Raw genomic sequence first — 21362 nt, forward strand, 5'->3', positions numbered from 1 at the left:
AAAAAATATTTTTTCCATCTTGTGCTTTTTGGTGTTCAGATCATTTTGATAATAGGGTCTCCCCAACTTTATCCAGGAGAATTCAAAGAAGTGTCTGTTGTGCCTATGTAATGGACCCTGGGGAGTACTTTTTCTTTCTTTCCAAAAAAAGGGAAAGAACCAGAAACATGAGTGTGCTCATGTACAGGCCCTAAAATATTTTTAACATGTTCTTTAATAATGTGATGAAAGCCTGTCTTCCTAGGCCACCTGGCGCTCTCCATTCCACTGCTGATGTGGTCATTCCTTAAAGCAAGTAAGAGGCATCAGCTGATTTCTCAGGAGCCCTATCAGTCTTTCAATTCCTTAATTATTTTTTGTCACATAAAATTTTGAAGCTAAAAATTATAGTGATTTATAAGCTGAAAAGTCATTTCTAGCCAGAAAGTGCTGATTTGCTTTAAATTGTTCAAATGCTGAGTTTTGTTTTATATTTACCGTACAGAAGTCATTTGTGACTTTTTCTTCCCTCGTTTGGAAAAAAATTTAGAAGTCTAAAAACGATGGTTTGATTACTGTTAGTGTCTCATATTAGGAGATACTTGTAAAGGTATTTTTAACTATTAGCTGAAGCTGTTTGTTGGGAAGCAGGCAAATAACAGTCTTTCTTTCCCGCTTCATCTTTTTCAAGTAGGTGTTTCCTTTAATTCCAGATTTTAGGCACAGAGTTGAGCTCAAATACAAATGTTCTCATGAATCTTAGATAATCATGAACCTGGTTAAGTTTTTCTCCAGGGGAACAAGTTGTTAAGTGCCTTTTTCAGTAGAAGTATCTAAAACCTTTAGAGATATATTTGTCTGACTTTCTTTTAAACTCTTCAGTATGGACTTATTAAAATCATGCACTGGATGACACTGGAAGATGACAGGTTGCTGGATACAGTCCAGGTTAGCATGTAGATACAGCCATCACAGCAGCTCCAGTGACGGTTTCATCCCTAGTCATATTTCTGTAGGAAGAACATGGGTTATAATTTTAAATTTTGTATTAAGCCTTAGCTACTAAAATTGAAGCGTTCCAACAAGTATTAAAAGGTGGGGGGAGCGGGATACTTGTTTTTGTTCTTGTTTTTTAAATCTGGAACTACTAAATCTCAAAGCTAAAGAACCATGAATTGTTACCTCCCCCCAGTTGAGGAATTGAGGAAATTATGATGCTCTCAAAAATACTCTTAGTTGTGAAAGGAATTTTCTGCTACTGTAGGACCATCTGCAGCTTCCTTCCTGAATCCTTAGAAAAGCTTTTCGGACATGGTTTCTGTCTCCCTGTTGTTCTTCATTCTCTTCATCCTAAATTTCATCCCAGTCTCTCACATCATTGTCGTTTTCTGAGAGTAAAGGGAAGTTTAAATCTATAGGAAGAAAGACATTATTTTATTTTTCATGAATGATAAATTGGCAAAATATATTCAGTTACTAATTTTTTCTACATTCTGTTTTTAATAAATTGGCTATTTAGGCATAATATACCTTTTATTAACAGTTTAGAGATACAAAATTAATTTTCAAAGAATGGACTTCTGAATCTCATGTGTATCTGCAAACTATATCAAGTCCTGCTTCCCTCACACAAGTAAATTATAAGTCAGTCTGGTCTTGCTTAGCAGACTAGTAGAGACATGTCTCAGGTGTGTATTTCCACTATCTGCTTTTGCACTTGTGAGCTTTGTACTATTAATTTAATCTGATTTAAAATGTTTTACCATTTAAATTATTTTTAATGATATTATTTTAAAGATTTACTTTTAGAGGATCCATAGAGGTAGCTCATATTTATTCTCCCACCATTTTCCTTGTCTTTTTTCGTCTGTCAAAAACCTCCCACTTATCAACAAAACAGAGTTATCAGCTGTGTTCAAGACAAGGTGGAGTTTTTTTGGTGTCTGTAGGTCTTCCCATTTGAAGCTTCAGGAAGCTGATTGGTTTTACTGTTATCCCCCTTCTTAAAACCAAAGCATGTCACTGAGGACCTTAAGGCCAAAGTAGTAGCAGTGTTATTTTTTAAATGATAGCTTTTGTTAATCAGAAATCCTCTCCTATGGATGCAGCTCCTTTCACAGAGTATCTCATGTTTTGAATTGGTTATTTTTTGGCTGGTTATGTTTACTTAGCATTTCCAACCCCAGATTTTCTGTTCTTGCTGCTTGAGAATAAATATCAGTGCTGAGATAGTCAAGGAAATAGATGATCAAGTGGATTTTTTAAAATCTTGTGGGAAAGTGGATACAAGCCTAAAATTAAGAGACACATTGCTCACCCAGTACTATAAAATTCCTTTTCTTTTTTAAGGAAAGAAATCCCTTCGTTATCATTAAAAAAATACAAGGAAACAGGATCGTTGTTCTATGCTTTATCTTTAGCATACAAGCCTAGTGCATAGGGTTTGAAGGTGAATCTGAGTGTTGACTGGATATCGTTATGAAAGATATAAATTGTCTGGCTTAGATGGATCCTTAGTGGAGACATGAAAAAAACTGATGACTCAGTGAGCCTACCCTAGTGCAGTTTGTCATCGTTCCTTACAGTTAAGGATTAGAGACACTGTGGTAAGGGAGTTGTAGGAGTGGTGGCATGTATAGAGAGATTGTCCCCAGTGGTGGAGGTTGGAACAAAGAAGCAGCCACACGTAGGGTGGATTCTCTGTTCAGTGTTCTCTAGGAGGAATTCTTGGTTTTCCAAGATTGGACTTGTTATCCTGTAAAGAATTCGCGTAGTCATTTCCAACACATTATGTAGATGGACATCAGTAGAACAATTTTAAGTTTCTATGTTTTTTGTTCCAGCCATTTTCTAAGTTCTAAATCAATGTTACATTCCTAATTTTTTGATAATCAGATAAATCCGTTTGTCTCTAACCATGCCCTTTCTTTTTAAACCCGATAATCCCATGCCTGTTTCCTCTTCTTCCATTTCTGTTTCTTCCTTTGATGTCATCCCCAGTATGAGCTGGTGTCCTTCTGGTGTGCAATACTCTGCTGCCCTGAGTGCTGACTTTAATTACAGAAGGTATGGTATTGTTGTGTGTCCAGCCACCAAAGGGGGAATCCTAAAATACGGCACTTGAGCTTTTGGCTTGGAGCTGGCTTCTGTGTGGCTAGAATGCATATGGCAGCCTGCTTTGGCTGTGAGCACAGTGTTCTGCTGCCTCTGCTGTGGGCACCACTGATCCAGTTGAAGGGGTACAGCCTAGGAGTTAGATGGTATACCCTGATGCATCCTTTTTGGCTCAAGTGGCTATAGATTTGGTGTTTTCTGCACAGAATTGTCTCGGTGGTATGATAAATCACTTTTCTGTTTGTTTTGATCTGTCCTAATTCCCAGATCCTAGGAATTCCTACATCCTGAGGAAAAAAATAACAGAAATAAGGCAGCTAATAAGATGCACTCATCTTTTTACACTTCCAAATCCACCAATCTCTTTATTTTTTTAACATCTTTATTGGAGTACAATTGCTTTGCAATGTTGTGTTAGTTGTTGCTGTATAACAAAGTGACAAAAGACCACCAACCAATCTGTTTAGATTCCAAGCTCACAGATTCCTCATCATTGGATATTCTTCTCTCAACTAAGCAGCCAGATTTAATTACTAAAACATTTTCAGGTTTAAATTTTGTGGTAAGCATAGATCTGGCTTTCCCAGTCTTTACAAATAATTCATAATAGAAAACTAGATTTCTTCACTTAGTCTGTCTTCTTATCCCTGCTATTGAAAATGAGTTTTACAGAGACATTTATGTGTAGTTAGTCATGATTTCTATTGTCATATTGAAATAAGAAAAACAAAGTCCATTGTTTAATTTACTCACTCAAGAAAATAGAGGCATACGGTTTCAGTTCATAATAAGTAATTCATGGCGAAAAAGAGCGAATAGAAACCCTTCTGGACTGGCATACATAAATTTTTTGTAGCAATTAACTTTGAGCAGAGATAACTAAATAGCTTCAGTATACCTTCAAATACAATTCCAGATGCTTGTAACTGAGGACATGGTCTGCTACAGCTGTATTCTGAGATCCAGTTGTAACCGGATGTGAATTATTCTGGCTAGCAACCCCAAGGATGATAGATGGCCAACCTCTCTCTATAGCCTCCTGCTTACATAAAAATGCTTTTCATTCCACAAACCACATAGTCTATTCCAGGGATCCCATTTTAGATACCAAAACTTAAGTTTGCTTTTTTCCCCTTTGTCAGTATTAAGGGGGGGGGAATTAAACCTCTTTTAGATGCAGTAGCTTTTCAGCTTTTGCCCTTTAAGATGTCACATGTGCCTGTCTGCAGCTAACAATTCTCAGGAAACCTGTCAAAGCAGTTGTTGTCCGGGCAGGTGTGCACAGATATTAATGCTCCTACGTAATGTGGGATTTCTGGGGGTGGATGCATACCTGTGAAGTTATAAAGGTCAACTAGACTATAGTTGAATGTAAAGTTATAAAGGTCCACTTGATGGATGCAAGGGCAAGTCTAGGTCTCCCTCTTTGCCTTCTGGAAGTTACTTATGCTCATATTTTCTCTGTGCCATTTCATTCTTTGGCATTTGCAGAGTTCAGATTCTGGCAAAGATTGATCACATCAGATCAAGGGAAAAAACACACATGAATAAAAGATCAATAAGCTAATGTGACCTGTCCATATGGTATATTGAAAAATGTCTGAGAAAATGACCTTAAGTGGTTCAGCATTTGAGTAAGTTGAATGAGGTTTTTTAAAAAAAAATCTTAAGTGCAGTGTGTTTCTCAGCATACCAGGATATTTGTGGAGAATGGTAGGTGGCGCTCATGGCCATGCCCTTGCAGATGGTTTTGCTGGGTGACATAGAAATAGTTATGAGCAGGGGAGATACAGCTAAAGGGATTTTGTATCCTCCTTCCTTTCTGAAACTCAGAAATAGAATGAATTAACTCTTGGTTCTGTGTTCAGTTTCAGTCTAGAAGGCTTGACAGGAGGAGCTGGTATTGGAAACAAGTCATCCTCATCTCTGGAAGTAAACTCTTCGAACACCAAAGAGCTCAGACACCCTTTTAGTGGTGAGGAAAGGGGTGACTCGTTGGTGTCACTTTCAGAAGAGGATCTGGAATCAGGCCAGAGAGAACATAGGATGTTTGATCAGCAGGTAAGGCTGAAATGGGTATATGTTGCTAATTTGGAAAAAATTAGTTTTATTTCCCTAATATGTCCTCATATTAGGAACAAAGAAGGCAAGATTTATGTTAATATAAGGCTAGGAGCTATGATTACTTACCCACTATATAATATTCTCAGTGTAGCACACAGCAGTTTTTTAGCACTTAATACTAATTAGAGAATGCCATTAATCTGCATAGATTTAAATATTCCAGCAAAGCAAACATTTTGAAATTAGGAGAGTATCCAGGATATTAAATTGAGTTTTTCTTCTTGTCTGAGAACTTCTTTTACCACGCCAGTAGTAAAATGAGTCTTGAATGTATTACTTACCATTGTTAAATTTCCCAATTCTCAAAAACACATCCTAAGTTTCTCCTTCCTGGGGAAGAAAAATTCTTTGTCTCATCGCATTGTCTAGGCAACAACTAAGTATTCTCTCTGCTTCCTGTCACTGCCAAGCTACTTGAGACAGCGTCTGCACTCCCTGCCTTCTCTTTCTCCCCACCTAATGTCCACCACTATCACGCTCTTGAAATTCCTGTCTTGAAGGGTCCTGGGCTTGCTTTTCCACCAGACCAAGCGACTTTTTCTTAGTTCTCATCTTCTCTTTATCACTTACCGTCAGGGAGTTTTTGAGTTGAGAATTTGAATCGTATGCTTTTCTAGCATCCTACCCCACTGAGTCCTTTTTCCTCCTCTTCGGCCGAGGAGACTTTGGATTAACTTCTGAGAGGATTCCGGGATACACATTCAAATGAAACATGTCTAATTAAACAAACAAAAAAGTTAAACGCCTGTCTCTGAATAGGTGACTGGCATTTTAGATAGAAACGTAAGGAAACATTACAAATTAAACAAACAAAAACCTTAACCTGTTCTTTGAATCAGTGACTAAGGTTTTGTGTAGAAATTTAATTTTTTATTACATCCTGCTACATAGCAATGATATGACCAAATATAAATTTGGCACTAGAGGATTACCTTAGAAATGAATGTATCGCTTATGCTCATGTGAAGGCCTAAGAGAATTTAGGCCTAAGGAAAATGCAATTGAAGGCCTAAAGGAATTTTACCTCCTTTTGGCCCCCACCCGTGGCTTCTTGGCCTGATACTTTATAGAAAAATAACACGAATACAGAGAATATATTCATTGAAGTAAATGGTTTAGATTTATTTAGCCTAATGGTAACAGGAAGAGGGAGGAAAAAAATAGGAAACTGTAATTTGGTGACTACCGAGAGCATCTCTGACAAGTGGAAAGTCTGACAAGTGAAAAAGTTGCATTTTACATGTATAGAATCCTTTGGAAGTCATTTGTTAGGACCACATAAAATACCAAAAATTGTGTGCTTGTGAACAGAATCATAGACTTAGGGCCAATATATCCCTTCCTATTCTGCTCAAGCTTTGGTGTGTGAGAACTTCAAGCCCATTTAAGTGACTTGCCTAAGCCTTGTAACTGGCTATTAGCTGAACAGTATTAAACTCAGAATTCCAGACTGTTAGTCCCACTGTTTTTTTCCATGTCTTTGAAGTAGATGACTTTTAATGAGGAAATGAGAACATTTTAATTTTCTTAATATTGTTTATGTAATAACCTTTCCTGAACTGACATTCCTAGGAATTTTAGCTGTGACCCTGTTTTATAGTAAGTGATGTCTTTCTAATGGCCTTTCTGATTGAGTCTGCCTAGCTGAAGTTGTTGACAATGTAGCACCTTGTGTGCTTAGTCTCCCAGGGGCTCTGCCCACCCATAGTTTTCCATCTTGTGTGTAACCTCAGAGTGGATATTTGAGCTGCTGGTATCACTGATGTGCACAAGTTGCCTGCAGCCAACTTCCTGTTGAAGATCTCTGCCTTTCACTGATGTCATTTTTCAGACCTCACAGTTGTATTCAAAACATAGCAGCTGTTTGCCTCAGACTCCATGGTTACCCATGGAACAAACTCTAAATAATCAGAAGTCTTTGGCGCAATTGAGTTCACCCTGGTAACGGATTTTCATTGCTTCCCTTTCGATATGCACAGATTTCAGCCTCCTATGAAGGGAAGAGATTTATGGTAATTAAAGTTAGTTGCCAGTTAGAATGGCCTCTCTCAAAGCAAAAGGAGAGGGATCCCATCATTACTGGAAGCATACTAATAAACACTAGTTGACTGTCATGGGTTTTGTTGCAGGAACTTCTGCAGTGGGTTGGATTACATGGCCTTGAAGTGGCTGTGAATTTACTGAGGGAGTTCAGTTGTCAAATTCCAGTCACCCTCATGTTCATGTAGAAGCAGTGTAATCTTAGAAGAGGAAGTGAAAATGATTTAGGCTTCTGTCCAGATGCACAGGCAACTTTGCTTGTGATCTTAAAACACGTTCTACTTGTATCTCTGTTTCCAACTCTTTAAAATAAGAATGATATTACTGGTATCCTACTATATCTATAAGTGATATTTAGATTTTCAAAGAGCAAGAACTATATGTAGTTTTGGTATTTCCAGTGAAATTATTTTTATCTGATTATGCATTCAGTAGATGTTTTATTATGCACTTACGAAGTTTGAAACATCATTAGGTATTATGAGGGTTACGAGACAACTGTAAAGGACGGATACTCTAACTATCCCCATTTTGCCGATAAGAACACTAAGGCTCAGAAAAGCTAGGTAGCTTCTCTGAAGTTGAGCAGCTGTTTTGTGGCGGGGCAGACTTCTGACTACAAAGCCTGTGCTCTTATTCCTCTTGTGTACTGCCTTATTTCCCTAGGCTGAGTCAGAATGTAAAATTCGGTGCTTATCTAGAAATATGAGAGCAGGTACTCAGAACCTGTTTACTTTTTTTCCTTCACAGACATGTCACAGATCTAAACAACAGGGATTTAATTACTGTACATCAGCCATTTCTTCCCCATTGACAAAATCCATCTCATTAATGACCATCAGCCATCCTGGGTTGGACAGTGAGTATACTACTTTTTTAAATTAAATATATTATATTTTAAACATTTTTCCTCTCTCTCTCTCTCTCTTTTTTTTTTTTTCCCCCACTTTAAGACCCTATGCCGTTACCTTACAGCATTTGCCTGCCTGTTCCTCTGAATGAATGGCTCATCATTTACAAAAAAGGTGACACAGAGTTCAGTTTGGGGATCTTCCTCCTTTTACTACATAAAAATCTCCTTTACACATTAAATTCATTGTATTCTTAGGCCTAAACCTGACAAACATTTTTAAAAACTTTCTATTTTGAGATAATTTCCAGTTAAAAATAACTGTTTTTTATTTATAAATAAAAATATTTTAACTATTTATAACTATTTTCTAGTTAAAAATAACTATTTTTTAAAATAGTTGCAAAAACAGTACAAAGACTTAATCACATATTCTTCACCTGGAGCCTCCAAATGTTATCTTAACACTTGTTTTATCCATCTTGCTCCCTGTCTTTATCTCTGTCCTTAAGGATTTTTCTGAAACATTCAAAAGTAAGTTACACATATAATGCTCTTGTGTCTCAAAGATATTTTCTTGTATTACCACAGTACAATTATCCACATTTTATCCAGTACTAGTTTCCTGAGCTCTTTAAAAATGTCAAGCTCTTGAAGGACAGAGAGAGACTGAGATACATTTTTAGTCAGTTAAGTAAATGCCAAAAGGATTACAGCCAAAAATGATTACTGGAGCTGTATGCAGATTCAGGATCCATGACTATGAAAGTTAGTAGAGACGTCGGGCATCCACAGGCACAGAGCGTTTGCAAATTAAAGATGCTCGAAAACATTTGAATTGGATCCAGATGTTTGCCACAGAAAGGTTTCTTTGGGAAACCCCACTTTTTTTATTTTAAAAATAGATTTCTTTTTCATGAGTAGTTGCAGTGTGGGATCTTGATATAAAGATTTAAATTCTCATCAAAGAGAGTATGGTACATTACATTCTTTGCTGAAAGATCATGTATTCAGGAGGCTGAAGCAAAGGGTATAACCCCTCCTGGTATTTCTGGTGTTTCTTCAGCGTCCCCTGATATATAACTCATCTTAAAAGAGTTGAGGACAGGAGTAGCTGCCCTGCATTAATGGGATGTTCTGTCTCCATTTTTGACTTACTAGAGGCCTCATTTTCTTAATTTCCATGGTGGAGTTAAGGCATAATGGATAATTCTGTTAACTTCGTCCTCATTTTCATATGATTAGTACTTCAAATACCAGTCTGGCCTGTTGGACTAAAGGTGCCTAATAATGACTTATTCCCCAAGATAACAGGTACAACCTCACAGAACTTGACTGAAATAGCAGTTCCTGTTTTTGTTTGGATCTTGGTTTGGTTTGGTTTGGTTTGGTTTTGATTTGGCTTTGGGTTAGTGGTTTTGCTGGTATAGAACGAAAATTATTATAACAAGATAGTTTATAGTGGCTTTGAACCCAGAAAACTAGAACTTGATAACCAAAGACAGTCCGTGAGGCGTTCCAGCTCTGCACCCCCTCCTCCCGTGGCCTGGTGAAGGGCCTGCTCCTGCAGCAACAGCTGCCCAGTACCAACAGAATGTGGCCCGGAGAGAGAGCTTTTTCCATTGTTCTGTGACACACTCTCTTGCCTCATACATGAAACACTTCATTATTTTTCCTCCAAAAAACAAGATGGTTTTTGACTGTGCTTTCAGTTGCTAACCAGCACTCTAAATGATGCGGGTCACCCCCAGGAAACACTGTCCTCTAGCGCCAGGAACTCTGGCACATCTCGTTGCTGGGGACTTGTGGCTCAGCTCACTGAGGGGTACTGAGATCAGTAGCTGACTGCTGTCACGAGTAGAGCTTGGAGCAAGAGTCCAACCCTTTCATCAAAGTAGAGTACCCTCATTCTGATTTGTCATGTACATTTCATGCAGATTGGAATGATTAGCCAGCCCCACTTACTTCCCTAAGTTAGCATATACTATAATTGGAGGGCTCATCAACTCTAATGACAGTATTTCTCCTTAGTCCTCCCCATATACAATTAATTTTCCCAACTGTATTTTTTTATTCTGCTCTAGAAACATAAATTTTTTGCAGATGTAAAAATTCTGGCTGTTAAACAGAAGGCTAAAACTTGTATCTTGCATGCTGTGCCTTTAAGTCTCAGGGTAACTGGGTAGTTCTCGACTTGCCGCAGACACAAATCTTCATTCCAGATCCCTTAAATACTCTGCATGAGTCATCTTTGGCCATGGTCGTCCTTGCTGAAACTATCATAATTAAAACCTACCCAGTGGTTTTAAAGCCTAAAATGTGTGGTACACTTAAGATATTTTAACTAATGCTTTATTGTAAGCACACTTAGTGGCTTTGTGACCTTGGGTCCTTGAACTATTAAACAGAGCTAATAATGTGATAGGACTTAAGTTGAATTTATTTAAAATTCACATTCGCGTGTTTCCTGGCTTATGATAAGCATTTGTTATCTTTATGGAATGAGTTCACAGTGTACAGGCAGTGCCAGGGTCCGTTTTTCTCTGACCAGACTCTAAGCAATGGTGAAGAAACTAGAACGTGGTCCCTCATTTTCTTTAAGTGGCTGTGTCTTATGAGTGTGCTTGTCTAGGGACAAAATACTTCCTAAACTCAGCCTTATCTCACTACTTCCCAGCTATTACTTGTGTTCTAGCTTCTACCTTGAAGGAAATTAGCTGCTTCTCCCACAGCCTTTCATAGCTGTTACCATTTGAGCATTTCTGAAAACGTGTGTCCACCGAGCTGTTGTCTGGAATATCCCATCATTGGGTCACTGGCCAGATTAGAAAAACAGACAAACTCAGCATTATTCCCAAACTGGAATCTGTTTCAAAAATTCATTGATGTAGAGGACAATACCACATAAAGGCGACAACTAAAATATTTCTGTGTCATTCTCTGGGGTGGAAAGTAGATGGGCGACAGCTGATTTAGGAACCGTAATGGGCAGGAAAGCTGTCCTAGCCCATGTCTTCGATTTGCTGTCTTGGTGGGGGCAACATGACAGAGGCATCTTGCCAGCTCATCTTTTTAGGGAATCAGAATAGCACTGATGCTGTGTGTGTCGTGTGGGAAAATGCCGGGGAGGACTGCCCTCAGAGGAACCGCTCCAGGAAATGTGTTCCCAACATAGGGTTGAGTGGAGACTTACAGCTTGCCAGGAGACTCAGATGGTTTCTCAGTAGAGCTTAAAAACAAACTTTATTTTTGCAGATATGGAATAATTCAGTTATTACAGACAATCCCTTAACAAGACTATATTTTTTAACTTTTCACTGCTTGCACCCAGAAGATGCTTAGAAACAGTAAACTATTTGGTTGTATCCCTGCTAAGCATATTAGTGGTGGTAATATTAGAAAGAGAATGATACCCATTAGACAGTTTAACCTCCTGGGCTTCTTAATGAGATTTCATTTTGCCCTTCATTTTTCAGGGTTTGTTATCACAAAGAACGGTGTTCACAAATGGCACTTGTGCTTGGAATCATTCTCAGACCTTCACTCATGGTGTGTGAATTGACCAAGTTCCTTATGCATGTTTGATGGCAACACTAGCTTGTAATTGTATAGCTTGCATTAGACTACGAAAGCTAAGTGGGTCTTAAGAACTTGAAGTGTGGTATTTACATATATAAAATGCACCAGATCTTCAAAGCTAAATGATCCATGTAACCAAAGATCAGGGTGGGCGTATAGAAAGTTAGGCATCGATGCTAATGAGGATATTTTATCTTTACTTTCTGTGCTTAGTTTCTCTCTCTAACTGGACAGTGGGATGAGACTTTATTGGAATTCATTTATTTTCTTAGGGTAGTTCTGTTGGGAGAAGATAACATTTGACAAATTTGTCAGAACAAAAATTAAGTCAGGCAAATAGACTTTTTATATTGGTCTTTTTGATTATATTGCAAGGCTGGAATATATATGTAGTCATTAAAGTTGAGTATGTTATAAAATTGAATCCCTGTGTTAACAGAACATATTCTTTCCATATATGTTGAAGATACTCCTTATTCATACAAGTAGGTTTCTCTTTATGATCCATGATCGTGTGACAAAAGAAGGGGATACTCTTAGATTTGGGGTAATAAGAGAGCTCATTTTCATCTCCTAAATTTACTTTACATTTGGAAATACTTTAGAACACACATTAAAATGATATCTTACTTTTGTACTCGACCGTCGCTGCCTAAAAAGCCAGTGTACATGAATTTGTGCCAGGTGATCTCTGTTACGAGCAGTGGCTGCACCCTGCAGTCTGTCATCACTTAGCATTTATCTGGGGTGTGGAGTGGCTTTTGTGTTGGGTAGGTACAGGGCTTTTTCCTTCATTTTATTTAGGTTATTGAGCTTCTAGAAAGCCTGACAAAAGGAAATTCATTTATTAATTTGTTTATTTATTCAATAAATATTTGAGTACCTACTCTTTGCTAGGCACCAGGCTGGACAGTGGAAGGAGAGGGATGAACTTCCAGACACGGTTCCTTTTCTCACCACACTTAAGCTGATGGACATGAGAACAGTTGAGTGTAACAGAAGATGATAAATGCAGCAACTGAAAAAAACGTTGGGTGTTTAGGAGCCTCCGACTTGAGACACCAGAGAAGGCTTACTGGGGAGAAGTGATACCAGAGTCGAGACCAAGAGGAGTCTAGGAATTCGCTGGGTGAACTAGTATGTGGAAAGCTAGACTGAGGAATTTGGGCTTCTTGTCTGAGGGCAATGGAGCGATTTAAGTTGATTAAATTGATTAATTAATTGATTCAAACACTTCAGAGAGACCACACTGAAGAAAGTGTCGGGGAGGAGAGGCTGGTAGATCAGTAGAAGGCTATTGCAAGATTCTGGTGAGAGTAGATGGTGGCCTGAACCAGGCCGTAGAGCACTGGCAGTAGGGGAAAAGTTGATGTTCAGAGAATTCTAGAAGGCAAAATCAGAAGGACTGAGTGATGTGATAAGAGGATTCAAGGATGGTACCCAGGTTTGTGTTCTGGATAATTAGTTAGATGTTAGGTACCACTCACCAAAGGAAGGAATAAAGGAGGAGGAACAGGTCAGGAGGAAGGGGGTAAGTTAATATATGCACTTGTTCAGTTTGAGCTGCTGTGGGATATCCACCCACAGGTGGGCAGTGAGATGAATGAGGCTTGAATTCAAAGGAGAGACCTGGCTTGAAAATAGAAAGTTGTGGAGTCACCACTATATCACATGCAGATTGTACTCGAAGGGGAGACAGTGAATGAGGGGGTTTGGGGTGAGGGGGAAGAGAGCCAAGTACGGGATCCTGAGGGACACTCCAGGCGTTTCCTTACTTTGAAGGAAAAAAAACTCCAGCTGTAAATGATGACTGTGAAAAGTAATATACTTCATGTTTTCATAATCTAACAAGTACGTATTTGTTGGAAGAGTTTTCTTAAGCTGCTTTAGAATTCTGCCATATTCAGAAATAAAGATGAAAATGTGAGTACATTACGTTGTCCACCTAGACGCCTCTCCTGGAATCATCCAGGCCAGTGACATTATTCTCGGCACTGTGGGTCTGAGGTGCCTTTCACTCTGTTCTGGTATGATCTGCGTGCTCTAACATCTTCTGTCCACCCACTCCTCAGCCCAGCAGCAGATGCAGCCAACAAGGCGGATCTCCTTCTCCGTCAGCATCTCTCCGCTCCTCCTTAAGTCTAAAACTCTCTTTTCTCTTGGCTCTTCTTATTCCAGTTGTGAGGAGGAAGAGTTGCATAGTAAGTAAGCAACTTTGGGGTCCAATGGCTGTTCTCCAGTGTCTGACCAGTGCTGAAAATGCTGTAGGCTTGGTACTAAGAAATATGGGGACTTTTCTCCCCTTGCATGTCATCATTTCTAAGTCATTCGTCTTCATGCTTTGCTTTGAAAATTAATTTGGATAAAACAACAAAGTTTTTGTCGTCTCTACACTACCAGTGCTGACAGATCTAGTGACCTGATTCCAGGTCCTGAGACACCCTCTCAGAACAGAGATACCTTCAAAGGCATAAGGGCTTCCCATCCTACCTTGTACCTTTTGTAATGCTGAGTAGTAATTTCACAAAACTTTCCATTTGATCATGTAAATTTCATTTTCATTATTTTGCTTTTTTTGTCTCATGGGACAGATACCTAGATGTCCACTTGTGATACTTAAAAACTAATGTTAAACTTTTTTCTTCTCACCTTTCAGACCATTTCTTTTTCTTTTTTTTTTTTTTTTTTTTTAATCTTTGTCAGTTTTTTGTTTGTTTTTGGAGTTTTCTTGGCCATGCTGCACGGCTTGTGGGATCTCAGTTCCCCAACCAGGGATTTAACCCGGCCATGGCAGTGAAAGCCTGGAATCCTAACCACTGGGCCACCAGGGAACTCCCCCAGACCATTTATTTAAGAATACCTTTTCTTTGAGATTAAACCACATGGATTATTGGGTGGAAGTTAGATATTTGTTTCCCTACCTTTTCTCCTTTTGAACTTTTATTTTTCAATCCTCTTACTACACTGTAGGTTTCAGATTATTATATTGTTACTTGATAATAACCTAGTTTAAAAACTTTATAAGGTATCAGTTTTAGTAAGTTTGGAGAGGAAATGAGTCCCCCCACCCCCATGAAAATCACTGTTCTCAATTGTGCAGGATTTCTAGATGATTCCAGGATTGCTATTTTTAATGGAAAAACTACTTCTAATATAAAGTTAAATAATAAATTATTTTCATTTCATATAACTCATATGAGTCTCAGGCAATTACAATATCCATATGATTAAGCATCCTAATTCCCTACCACTTGCTGATCCTAAGTTTTAGCAATATTTAAATAATTATTTAATATTTAAATATTAATATTTAAGCAATATCAAGCTCAGGGTGACAATTTTGCATTGTTGTTAAAGGAAAGTGACTTATGCACAAATGAAGGTCTTATATGTTCAATATTTTCTCACAATTAAAAGGCATTTGGTTTAGGCACACAAGATATTCAGTCTATACCAGTTGTCATAGGAGGGAAGTTGTGAAAATCCGTCTGCAACTTTGAGTGTTCAGAAATTCTCAAAGCTGTTTCATCTCAAAGTATTTGTAATATGCTGGGAAATAGGTCAGCACGGCAAAAAAAAAAAACTAAGGTCCCAGTAGTATTTCTTCTACCACTAGTAAAATTATGACTGGTTATTCAGTAAATCAGCACTGGTTACTCAGTTAGTCCAACCTGATGTAATCATAAAAGTATAGAAGCTTGAAGAAACCTTTGAATCAAATATCCAGCATTCCTCAGAATGTGTTCCTTAAACTCAAAAATACAGTGAGAATTATGGGGAAGGGGGAAAAGGAAGAAAAAGAAAGGGCTGGTTCTTGGCCATATAAATTTAGGAAACTGTTCTAAGCAGGTTTCAAAGGCTAATGTGTATATTGTGAATTTCCAAGGCAGCATTCAGTATGCGGTGTTTCCCAGACTTACTAACCTAGGTAACTACAGTATGTTCATGATGATGTGTAACATCTCATGAGACGAGTGTTCCAAGGAACATACTTTAAAAAATATTGACTGTGTCCATCCAGTAGTTCCAGTCCTGGAATGTTGTTATATTAGGTCTGCAGGTTATTTCATGCCTTCTAAAAAAAAGGTCTAGTTGAAATATGCTGTTTACGTGCAACAGTACTTCATAGGCTAACTTCAGTGACAGATTTCTACAATCATATCATGGAAGTAACATTGGTTATATCATATTCTTAGATGCCCTGAAAAGTTGATGACACTTTAGGAATTTCAGGGGCATTGATTTTAGAAACATTGGTGGATTAATCACTATTTTCAGAACCATACCTCAGAGGTCATAGTAAATGAATTAAAATACCTTTCAGCAGCCAAAAAGTTGGAAATCCTTATAGGAGTCATAGATTCTCCCAGTATTCAAATCACGTATTTGTTTTTAGTTTATTTGACAGAGACCTTCTGGGAGCTTATTCTTGGCCATGCTCTCTGCTGGTTGGTGTTTTTCTTTATGGGTTTTATTTTTACTTTGTTCATATCACTAGGGTGGTAACTTACTAGGTAATTGATAAAGTGTACAACAGAATCCTGGCAGCCTGAGAGAATTTAATGCTGTTTATATCATTCAGGGCTCCTTGAGTGGAAAAATTTTTAAAGCCACCAAATCTAAACCATACTCTTGATTTTTGTTTAAGTAAATTAAGGCATTCTGATGTTAAAATGCTGATGGTTTCACACCTAGATCATGCAGGGCTGGAAGATAGATCCCGGATCTTACTCTTCATCTTTCTCTTTCTTCTGGCTACTGTTACCATGCATTATAACTGAAATAGAAGAAGAACCCCAAATACGTAAAAGGAAAAACTATAGAAGGCAATCTTTTGAAGACTTAGAATTCATTTTTAAGTTTCTCATGCATTATTGCCACCTGTTGGCTGTATGTTAGTAATAACTTCAACTTTGCATTTCTATTCAGAATCTGGAACAATTTGGAGTTTTTAAGAGTTCCAAATGCTGGTAATCTGGTAGTGGAACATTTTCAAATCTCTATCAAATTAAAGTTTTACTCACAGTAACCTCAAGGAGAAAGGGTGTGCTTTGTCCACATTATAACAGTAGTTATACAGAGCAACCTTTGTCTACCTGGAATCATACACCGAAAGTGTTTCTATACCTGATCTCCTAAAACCTTGGAAGCCATTAATCATTGTGTGATTGCGGCCTTTCTCTCATCTAAGTCCTAAAGTAGCTCAACCTTGATTAACATGTCGTAGGTAAAATAATGGTATTGTTCCTTCTGTATTTGTTCTACTTATTATCCTATCTGACTTAGCCTTAGATTTAATGACCCATTTTAGTTTACGGTCTGATAGTTGTGGAAGGAGGAAAAATGTATCTGGCCTACTCATTTGATCAGTATCAACCTGGAAAGAACCTTAGCATCTGTTTTATCTTCTTTATTTCATAGATGAAGAAATGAAATCCAGAGATCTCACCCCAAATTAGTGGCAGGGCCTAGACCTTATAGGCTAGCTCTGATGCTCTTTCCTGTTCACTAATCCATTTCTAGGAATGCTTAAGAAAATATCAGACCTATATTAGCTAGATTTTTAGCATAGAAATACATGACAGCAAAATTAACAGCATACAGGATGACATTTAATTTCCTTTTGTATATTTCTCCCCTGACATCATCTCAGAAAGATGGCCTATGGACTCTGTACCTTCACGAGAACAGGAATTAAACGTGCATTTGAGCTTTTTTTTTTTTTTTTTTAAGTTGATTTGGGGTTTGTTTGGTTACTTGAATCCTGGATTAAAATTTTTTTCCACATGGGAAATTCACTCCCCACTGCTGCCAATTTTCCAGTTCTGATTTGAGGGTTTCATTTTTAATTTTCCCTCTTCCAAACCCTCATGAGGAGAAGGCATCCCACACTGGCTTTCAAAGGCTATTTTTGCTTTATCTGTGTCAGTCGTAAAAACGTTAAACATTTTATCTGTTATCCAGGTAAAATCCTTTTGTTCTAACTTTTATTCTACCGTTCTTGTTTTCTAGATTCACGGCCCTTCCACAGCACCAATGCTAATCTGACTGAGAGGTACTATATATTTATTTTGTTACTCCTTTTCCCAAGATGAAATAAAGGAAATCCGAAATGTCTTACGACACTTAGGCAAACTAAGTCAATTGAGCTCATTGGAATCTTACTTCCTTGACTGATAAATTTGGAATAATGGTCAGAAATGTTTTTTTAATGAAATCTATATCCTTTTTAATTAATGTCTTGAATAGTTTTCCACCTTTATTCTTTACACCATCTGAATAATAAAGATTATTGTTTGCATTTATTCACATAAGGAGACACTTATATTTACCTTTATGAACTTTGTACTCTTTGCTTATGGGAATTTATAATTCCTAAGTCTTAAGAACATTTTGTTTCATAATTTGTGTGTGTGTGTTTGTGTTAATGCAGTATTGCTGCCTTCTTAGCCATTTTAAGCTTTAAAGCTATTTTCTTTTGTATACATTGATATGGTACACACCTCTGTCCAAATAAGTGAATTGGTTCTTTACTTGACAGCAGGCAAAAGATTGCTATTTTGACTCATTGTTTATTTTTGTATTCCTCTTTTCAAGCTTTTGAGATTAAATATTCTAATTTAAGCATAAATGGGGTTCTGACTGTTACCCCACAGTGTTTTTTAAGTCGCCTTCCTTTTCACAAAGGCGTCAGCTGTGACTCAGTGATCCAGAACTCTCTCAATATGAGTGCTCTTCTTTGCACTTCTGTCATAGTTTACCTATTCTTCGTTCTTTCTAGAGTGGTGATTTTCACACCATTTCCCCTTTATCTTAGTAACAGACTGCTTTATATTGTAAACAATATTTTATATATAAATAGACTTTAGCTACGGACTAGGACCCTTGTGGTTCTGCCTGTCTGCCCTCTCACAGAGGCCCTTGAGGCAAACACTACTTTCTATGGAAAACTTCTAATATAACTGTTCGAGAACACCTAGGAAAAGTAGTTTGAATATTTCTATATAATAGATTATGTATACAACTGTACATAATTGTATATGTATACAAATTATTATGTGTACAAGGGCCCAACATTCTTTGAGGAAATCAACCTTTGTGAATTTCCTAGGGTCCAGACATGCCCATCATGGATGAACTTAGAATACAGGTGTCCTAAACAAGTAGGTCAGTGCATCTGGATCTCTGTGAAACTCCTAGAATGGATCTTTCTACACTAGGTGTCAGTTTTGCCTACCGTTTTGCCTGCCTAAAATTGTGCATAGCTGAATTCATATATTGATTGTCCAGTGTGCCAGAGGACTGAAAAAGAGGTGTGATCTCTGCTGTTAGGGAACTTGGATATCCATTCAGTCATAAAAATTCCTTGGTTTGCATCACATATATGGGTTTCTTTTCAAACACGTATTTAATGCAAAGAAGTTTATAAATGGGTGCTTAGATTTTAAAATTTCAGATAAAATAATTAATGAATAATTGATCTTTAGACTCTATCATCAGATCACAAAAGCCCATTAGTAAAACACTAATAAGTGATATAAGAAAACTTAGCCAAGCTTTGACATTAGAACATGGGCATTCTGGCGTGCTCTGTTCTCAGATAGATATTATTATATAAAACCATTCAGCAGCCTCTGTCCACCTCTTATTCCTTTTCCCATTTTCATGTGAGTATATAAGTTGGCTGTGACTTGTAGCTAAAATTAATACATGACGATGGTTACAAAGAATTATATGTAGAGCGTTGTAATTTTTAAAACTCAACTTCTGTAATCTTTTTAAAAACTCTTATTTTTTCTCTTTAGTATAACAGAAGAGAACTTTAATTTCCTGCCACAAAGCCCCTCCAAGAAAGACTTTGAAGGGAAGAGTGGAACAAAAGTCAGTCGTACGTTCAGCTACATCAAGAATAAAATGTCCAGCAGTAAGAAGAGCAGGGTAAGTACTCTCGTGGGCGCTTCTGTGTGGCCACCTCAGCAGGCCCTCAGTAGGCTCCAGGCACAACCTGCACACACCAGGAAACTAATTAAATGACGGGGACAGGTGGAAATAAGTTCAGAGATGCTGGCTCAAATAGCCTAATATTTGAAGAAGACTAACAGCAAGGAAAATAACAATAAGAGGTGATACCACCAATTGAGTTTTTACTATAGGCTAAGAACTTTCCATATAGAATCTCATTTAATCCTTTCTGCAACCGTGTATGGTAGATATTATCTCCCTTTTCTAGGAGTAAGGTACCTTATCTGGGAAAAATAAGGAAATAAAAATTACCTGTAATAATTCCACATAGAGATAACTATTCTTCTAATATTTTTTGCATGTATTTTTAGAAAGAAAGGGGTAATAAAAGGCATTAACTTTCTTATACCAATTCCTGGTGCTAAACCAAAAGATTCCATTTCAAATTAGTGGGGAAAAACTTTCTGCCTCGCACTCCCCTACACTCTATTCACCCACCCAAACTCCAGCAAAGTAAGAAGAAAAAAAAAAAGGGAAATCAGTTACGGAATTCATGCACAGGAATCACTATATATGTGTGTGTGTGTTAGACACATATACACAGGTACGTACGTACTTAGAAGTATGGGAATAAACAAGCACTGGACGCCAAGCGTATCGTTGTAAAAGTGCACGCACCACGCCACCCACACCCCCGCCGCCAGCGCAAACGCAGACAAGCTTCTTAGGTAAGTGGGCTGGTAGAAATAGAGCCAATGTACTTTACTGAGTTTTGTAAATAAGATCGCTTTCTTTTAGCAGATACTAGATTTGGTCATCACTCAGATAAATTTTTCCACAAAACCTGCCACCAGAATTGTGTTTTCTCTTCATTTCTCCTGCCCAAATGAAGAATGGACAGAAAATGGGCAAACTGGAAAAGATGCAAAGAGTCTAGCAAATCGTGAACTATTATTTTACAAATAAATAGTGTAAAATGTAGAAATGATACTTAATTTTGGAATAATAAATTCATAATTTTCTAGGGGAAAAAAGAGTCTTGCAAATCGTTTCTAGAATAGTCACATATTTAAGCGTTAACTTTATGCTTAGCCTTGTTTTTTTTTGTTTTTTTTTTTTTTTTTTTTTGGTACGCAGGCCTCTCACTGTTGTGGCCTCTCCCACTGCGGAGCACAGGCTCCGGACGTGCAGGCTCAGCGGCCATGGCTCATGGGCCCAGCCGCTCCACGGCATGGGGGATCTTCCCGGACCGGGGCACGAACCTGCGTCCCCTGCATCGGCAGGCGGACTCTCAACCACTGCGCCACCAGGGAAACCCAGCCTTGTTTTATAATTCAAAAAAATTAAGGTTAAAGAGGGCAGAATGCTTATCATTACCCTACATATGGCAGCAAGGCTTAAAATAGAACCATATCTATCTTACTTATCACTGCTCGCTTGGACACTGGTTGGCATCAACAAAAGAAAATCTCCTTGAAAGTTCAGTATAATTTGGCCAAATATTATTGAGTGGCTTCTGTAATCAGCATTCTGCTAGGTACTAACAAGCACCCAGAAGAACCAAAGCCACATAGTCTTTACCTTGAAAATTTTTATGATCTGTTTGGATGATTTCAGATGTTTCTGTTGTTTTTTATCTTGTTTTTAAAATGTGGACTCTTTTCTTCAAACGAACTTTTTAATTGGAAGACCAGTATAAAGTGGAGATCCCCCT

General features: G+C 37.8%; 1 protein-coding gene across 11 annotated transcripts in view; it reads left to right on the forward strand.

Moving 5' to 3' along the window:
* The window catches only part of AKAP13 (A-kinase anchoring protein 13), a 350062-nt gene that overhangs the window by 273090 nt on the left and 55610 nt on the right, over positions 1-21362 (forward strand). For 8 of the 11 annotated variants that reach the window (XM_019945698.3, XM_073801374.1, XM_073801373.1 and 5 more), the window contains 5 exons: positions 2980-3045; positions 4962-5154; positions 8008-8116; positions 17699-17741; positions 19492-19624. In XM_019945698.3, the coding sequence (XP_019801257.2) occupies positions 2980-3045; positions 4962-5154; positions 8008-8116; positions 17699-17741; positions 19492-19624 (544 nt within the window). The remainder of the gene's footprint in view (positions 1-2979; positions 3046-4961; positions 5155-8007; positions 8117-17698; positions 17742-19491; positions 19625-21362) is intronic. The other 3 variants (XM_073801371.1, XM_073801372.1, XM_019945707.3) reach the window with 1 other exon arrangement.

The sequence above is a fragment of the Tursiops truncatus genome, chromosome 2 (genome assembly GCF_011762595.2).
Source record: "Tursiops truncatus isolate mTurTru1 chromosome 2, mTurTru1.mat.Y, whole genome shotgun sequence".
NCBI classification, from domain to species: domain Eukaryota; kingdom Metazoa; phylum Chordata; class Mammalia; order Artiodactyla; family Delphinidae; genus Tursiops; species Tursiops truncatus.